The following is a 6,349-nucleotide window of genomic DNA, read 5'->3' on the forward strand; positions in this document are numbered from 1 at the left end:
ACCACCACACTACTACTGCCACACCACCACCACCACCACTACTACCACTCACTACTACCACCACCACCACCTCCCCACTATTTCTGCTTCTACAACTACTACTACTACTACTACTACTACTACTACTGTCTGCTGGTGGTGTTAGGTGTTAGTGTACCTGTGTTAAGGGTAATTAAGGATCGACACAGGTGAGTCACTTGTTTTAATTACTTCACAACACAAGGTAAGGAAAACAAGGAAAGAAAACAACAAATGAATAAAAGAAAATACTAGAATGAAAATATTTCTCTCTCTCTCTCTCTCTCTCTCTCTCTCTCTCTCTCTCTCTGAAGAAGGAAAAGGAGAAAATATAATATCTTTACTACACACACACAAATTCACACACACACACACACACACACTCTCTCTCTCTCTCTCTCTCTCTCTCTCTAGAAAAGAAGGAGGAGAAAATATAGAACACCCTTCCTACAAACACACACACACACACTCTCTCTCTCTCTCTCTCTCTCTCTCTCTCTAGTGGGTCTTCCTCCTGCCGACGAAGGTGTCCATGGCTCTGGTGGCGCCTTGGAGCTCCAGCATCTTGTAAAACGCCTTCTCCGGGAGGACGCTGACGGGGAAGACGGAGGTGAGAGAGAGAGAGAGAGAGAGAGAGAGAGAGAGAGAGAGAGAGAGAGAGAGAGAGAGAGAGAGAGAGAGAGAGAGAGAGAGAGAGAGAGAGAGAGAGAGAGAGAGAGAGAGAGAGAGAGAGAGAGAATCAGAAAGCAGTCTCTCTCTCTCTCTCTCTCTCTCTGGGGAGGCGAAGGATGAGAGAGAGAGAGAGAGAGAGAGAGAGAGAGAGAGAGAGAGAGAGAGAGAGAGAGAGAGATGATATGCAGAAGAGATAATCAGAAAGTAGTCTCCTCCTACTCTCTCTCTCTCTCTCTCTGGCTTGTATTGAGAAACGCTACGCTCTCTTACCACTTCTATTTCTAAAGATCATAAGGAAGATTTGTAGATTCTTAAGAGCATTTCTCCAACTAATAACGTAAAATCTTGTTAATCTGCCACTGGAACCGCAAAAACAGCCTTAAAAACCCGCATCACTATACCAAAACAAATCAAGTTTTAAGAGCATTTCTCCTGTTAATGATATAGAAATCTTGTTGATCTGCCGCTACAACCGTAAAAACACCTTTGAAAAACTCGTATCATTTCAACTAGACTATTTTTAAAAGGCACAGAGATGATTAGTAAGATTTTTAAGTGCTTCTCTTGTTAATAATGTGTAAATTTTGTCAATCTGCTACCAGAAGCGTAACAACACCCTTGAAAAAAGGTGTTACTGCAACTAGACCATTTTCAAAGGCCACAGAGAGGACTGGCTAGATTTTAAAGTGTTTCTCATGTCAATAATGTCTAAATCTTGTTAATCTGTCACTATAACCGTAAAAAAAACCTTGAAAAACCCGCATCACTTCAACTAGACTATTTTCAAAGGCCAAAGAGAGAACTGACTACATGTTAAAGTGTTTCTCATATTAATAGTGTCTAAATCTTGTTACTCTGTCACTAGAACCGTAAAAACACTCTCGAAAAACCAGTATCACTTCAACTAGACTATTTTCAAAGGCCACAGAGAGGACTGGCTAGATTTTAAAGTGTTTCTCATATCAATAACGTCTAAATCTTGTTAATCTGTCACTAGAACCATAAAAACACCCTCGAAAAATCCGCATCACTTCAACTAGACTATTTTCAAAGGCCACAAAGATGATAAGCACGATTCTTAAGTGTTTCTCCTGCTAATAATGTAGAAATCTTTTAAATCTGCCACTAGAACCGTAAAGAACATCCTCAAAAGCCAACATTATTTCAACTAGAGTATTTTTCAAAATTCAAAAAGAAGATTAGCTAAGTTTTAAGAGTGTTGATCCCGTTAATAATATGAAAATTCTATTAATTTGCCACTAGAACCGTAAAAGCATCCCGAAATCTTGCTAATCTGCCACTAGAAGTCTAGAATCATAAAAAAAACACTCAAATCTTGCTAATCTGTCCCTAGAACCTTAAAACAGTCTTAAACGTTGCTAATCTGTCACTAGAACCTTAAAACAGCCTTAAATGTTGCTAATATGTCACAAGAACCTTAAAACAGCCTTAAATGTTGCTAATCTGTCACTAGAACCTTAAAACAGCCTTAAATGTTGCTAATATGTCACTAGAACCTTAAAACAGCCTTAAATGTTGCTAATCTGTCACTAGAACCTTAAAACAGACTTAAATGTTGCTAATATGTCACAAGAACCTTAAAACAGCCTTAAATGTTGCTAATCTGTCACTAGAACCTTAAAACAGCCTTAAATGTTGCTAATCTGTCACTAGAACCTTAAAACAGCCTTAAATGTTGCTAATCTATCACTAGAACCTTAAAACAGCCTTAAATGTTGCTAATCTGTCACTAGAACCTTAAAACAGCCTTAAATGTTGCTAATATGTCACAAGAACCTTAAAACAGCCTTAAATGTTGCTAATCTGTCACTAGAACCTAAAAACAGCCTTAAATGTTGCTAATCTGTCACTAGAACCTTAAAACAGCCTTAAATGTTGCTAATCTGTCACTAGAACCTTAAAACAGCCTTAAATGTTGCTAATCTATCACTAGAACCTTAAAACAGCCTTAAATGTTGCTAATCTGTCACTAGAACCTTAAAACAGCCTTAAATGTTGCTAATATGTCACAAGAACCTTAAAACAGCCTTAAATGTTGCTAATCTGTCACTAGAACCTAAAAACAGCCTTAAATGTTGCTAATCTGTCACTAGAACCTTAAAACAGCCTTAAATGTTGCTAATCTGTTACTAGAACCGTCAAAAAACATCCTTGAAAACCCGTGCCACTTCAACTAGAGCCTTTTTATCGCAAGTAGTGGAGGAAATGGTGCGGTGAGGAAGTCTTTCACTATATTGCCATGCAGATCAAGTGGGCCTTTATTTCTTTATATTTTGTTGCTCTTGGCTGGCCCTCTCTCCTACATAAAAGAAAAAATACATATAAAAATAAATAAATATACACACAAACACACACTCTTTCTCCCTCTCTCTCTCTCTGGTTATAACATTTACCTATACTCTTAAGCCTCCTTCCATCCCATCCCTTCGATAGCTCAGTGGGCAGAGCGGTGGACAGTACTCGTAGTTGATATAAGAAGTAGCCATCCGTAGATCACTGGTTCAAATAAAAAAAAGGTAAAAGTTGGCCAGTGTTCATGTCACGTACCTCTTGAGAACGACGTACAGCCTCACCATCTTGGGAAGGTACAGCAAACCCACGCCCAGCTCCACCGCCTCCACCACCTCCTCCGCCACGTACGCTGGCTCTATCGCTTCCCTGCAGTAGTAGTAGTAGTAGTGGTAGTGGTAGTGGTGGTGGTAGTAGTAGTAGAAATAATAGTGGTGGTGATAGTAGTAGTAGTAGTGGTAGAAGTAGTAGTAGTAGTAGTAGTAGTAGTAGTAGTAGTAATAGTAGTAGTAGTAGTAGTAGTAGTAGTAGTAGTAGTAGTAGGAGGAGGAGGAGGAGGAGGAGGAGGAGGAGGAGGAGGAGGAGGAGGAGGAGGAGGAGGAGGAGGAAGATTAGTAGAAGCATGTAACAGTGGGAAGGTTTTTCGTTCGAAGAAGAAGAAGAAGAAGAAGAAGAAGAAGAAGAAGAAGAAGAAGAAGAAGTAGTAGTAGTAATAGTAATGGTAATAGTGGTAGTCGTAGTAGTAGTAATAGTAGTAATAGTAGTAGCAGTAGTAGTAGTAGTAGTAGTAGTAGTAGTAGTAGTAGTAGTAGTAGTAGTAGTAGTAAATAAAAGTGTCCTTTTATAATTTTTCAGAAAGAAGACAATTTAACAATAAACTAAACGAAAAATAATGGAAAAAAATTCAAATAAGAACAAAATAACTCTCTCTCTCTCTCTCTCTCTCTCTCAGTCTACTCACGCCTTCTCAGCAGCAAAGCCTTCGAACATGCCGGTGCTAATGAGTGACGGGCACACCAGCGTTGTCTTGATCCCAGTCTTGCCCAGCGCCTGTACGGGACACACAGGGTCTTACATTCAAAAATAATAAAATAAATAAATAGATAATAAATAAAAAAAAAAAAATCCCACACATACAAAATAATTGCCTAAGACTAACAAAATCAAGATAAAAACAAAGGAAACTCAGCCAAGAGTCACCAGCGCCTGTACGGTAACCACGGCTGCTGGACATTTCTCTCTCTTTCTCTCTACTGTATTAGCAGGTTAACATTTTCTTTTTTTTATCAATGTATACTATATTTCTTTATTTTTTGTACTCTACCCTTATGTCTTTGTCCAGGGGGTGGGTGGCAAGGTCCATCCTCCTCCTTTGTTGTGTTTCGTTATTAATGCAACAATGAATGTATCAATGACTCATGTTTTCTATACCGAGCATTTTCTCATTCTCTTATTAATCTCTTCAGTACCATGACGCGTTTTCTTATTCATTCTGGTTACTATTTGGTGGTTTTCTACAGCTTCAGAAACTCATGTGGGGGATTGAAATAGTGAAGACTATGGCTATTAATCTTGTGACCTCCACAAACCTTTCCTTATGTCAATAAAATGGTCTAATCATATACAAATCTCAAGGTAAAAATGCGTCTCAGTACTGAAAGGGTTAAGGTCTGGTAATTAAAGGAAAATGGATACTATAAAATTTGTTAATGAAATTATCATGATTAGAAAATTTTTAAGCAAGGAAAGAAAATATTGATGAAAAGTCTGTCAGTTCTAAAAAGTCTAAGTCAATTTTAAAGTTTCACTGCATTCAAAAGCCTTTAGTTGAAGTGGCACGAGTTTTAAAGGGTGTTTGTTTTTTTATAGCTATAACAGAGTAACAAGATTTCTACATCATTATAAGGCGAAACACCCTTAAAAAACTGGCTAATCATCTCTGTGGCCTTGGAAAACAGTCTTAGCGAGAGAGCAGCGCGTTTCTGAACACTGGCCTGCCTGTCGGGGGGTGTCTGCCTACCTTCAGCTCCATCCGCAGCGCCTCGTCGAAGCCCACGGCGGCGTATTTAGAAGAACAATAGTCGACGAGTCCATTGAGGGGTGTCTTGCCCAGGATGGAGGCGATGGTGACGATGTGGCCCTTGTTCCTTGTCACCATGTCAGGCAGGAAGGCCTTCGTCGTCTGCGTCACCAGGAGGAACAAATGGTATTAGAAGGGCAATAGAACTTTGTTTGGATGTAATAGTGCTTTAAATTGGGCAGTTTTCTTGATCTCATCATTGTTTGTGTTACCTTAGGAGTGTGTGTGTGTGTGTGTGTGTGTGTGTGTGTGTGTGTGTGTGTGATGGCTCCGTCATACTCACCCAGAAGTGGCTGAGTGCGTTCACTTCGAAGGTCTTGACGATGCTGGTGTCGGGGGAGTGCAGCAGACTCTTGCCCGTCACCACGCCCGCGTTGTTCACCAGGACGTCCAGCTGTGTGGCGGACAGGACAGTACACAGTGATCAGTGAGTGCAGGCACTGGGTGGCAGACAGTGACAGTGACAGTGGTAACGGTGAGTGCCCTGAGGCAGGAGGTCGTGGCACACTCACCTTGCCCACCTCCTGCTTGAGCCTGGTGGCGGCGGCGTACACGGCCTGGCGGTCACACAGGTCCACGGTGTAGGCGCGACACTGGCCCCCCGCGGCCTGCACCTGCCGCACCGTCTCACCATTACCTGGCGGGAAGACACACACCGTCACTCACTGCCGTGGGCGCCGCCCCTAGCCACTACAGACACACCTGGCAGTCCCAGGGCCTTACCTGCCTCGGACACGTCCCAGGTCACCACCACGGCGCCCTTCGCCGCCAGCTTGAGGCACATAAGGCGGCCGATGCCGGAGCCGCCGCCCGTCACCAGCACCACGCTGCCCCGCACGTCCTTGGCGCGGTATTTTTTGGGCACCACCATCATCACCATGGCCTCCAGGGTGTAGTAAGCGGTGAGCACCAGCCACCACAGGACCAGCACTACCTGGTTGACTAGAGGAGGGCCGTCCATTACTGTCACGTCCTCACAAGCCTGCACCAGGAGGCTCTCTCCACCCTGGACACACCACACACTATACGCTCACCGCCATACCAGCTACTATACACACACACACACACACAGCAGGGAGCCCCACGCCTCGTCACGCCTCGCTACTCACAGTCAGCCATTGTGCAGCCTGCCTAGTCCGTGTCCTGCTGTCCTGTCCTGTCCTGGCCGCCTCGCCCACCGTGTAGCTGAATGGTCCCACGCCTCCCTGCCGGCAGAGAGTGGCGGTAATCTCTGCGATCACCGATAAGAAGCCATTGACAGCGGCGCAG

The 6,349-nt window shown here is 43.0% G+C and overlaps 1 protein-coding gene across 2 annotated transcripts; it reads right to left on the bottom strand.

Moving 5' to 3' along the window:
* Positions 1 to 499: 499 nt before the first annotated feature.
* LOC123513719 (short-chain dehydrogenase/reductase family 16C member 6-like) lies at positions 500 to 6,349 on the bottom strand. Of its 2 annotated transcripts, XM_045271102.1 has the most exons (8): positions 6,190 to 6,349; positions 5,804 to 6,022; positions 5,593 to 5,717; positions 5,364 to 5,474; positions 5,021 to 5,182; positions 3,962 to 4,050; positions 3,259 to 3,369; positions 500 to 610 (listed from the first exon to the last, which is right to left on the bottom strand). In XM_045271102.1, the coding sequence occupies exons 1-8, from the start codon at positions 6,197 to 6,199 to the stop codon at positions 517 to 519; spliced, it is 921 nt and encodes a 306-aa protein (XP_045127037.1). In that variant the 5' UTR covers positions 6,200 to 6,349; the 3' UTR covers positions 500 to 516. The 2 variants fall into 2 exon arrangements, with proteins under 2 accessions (XP_045127037.1, XP_045127036.1); XM_045271101.1 differs by lacking the exon at positions 6,190 to 6,349 and having other exon boundaries at positions 5,804 to 6,139.

Source organism: Portunus trituberculatus, chromosome 36, assembly GCF_017591435.1.
Source record: "Portunus trituberculatus isolate SZX2019 chromosome 36, ASM1759143v1, whole genome shotgun sequence".
Lineage (NCBI taxonomy): Eukaryota > Metazoa > Arthropoda > Malacostraca > Decapoda > Portunidae > Portunus > Portunus trituberculatus.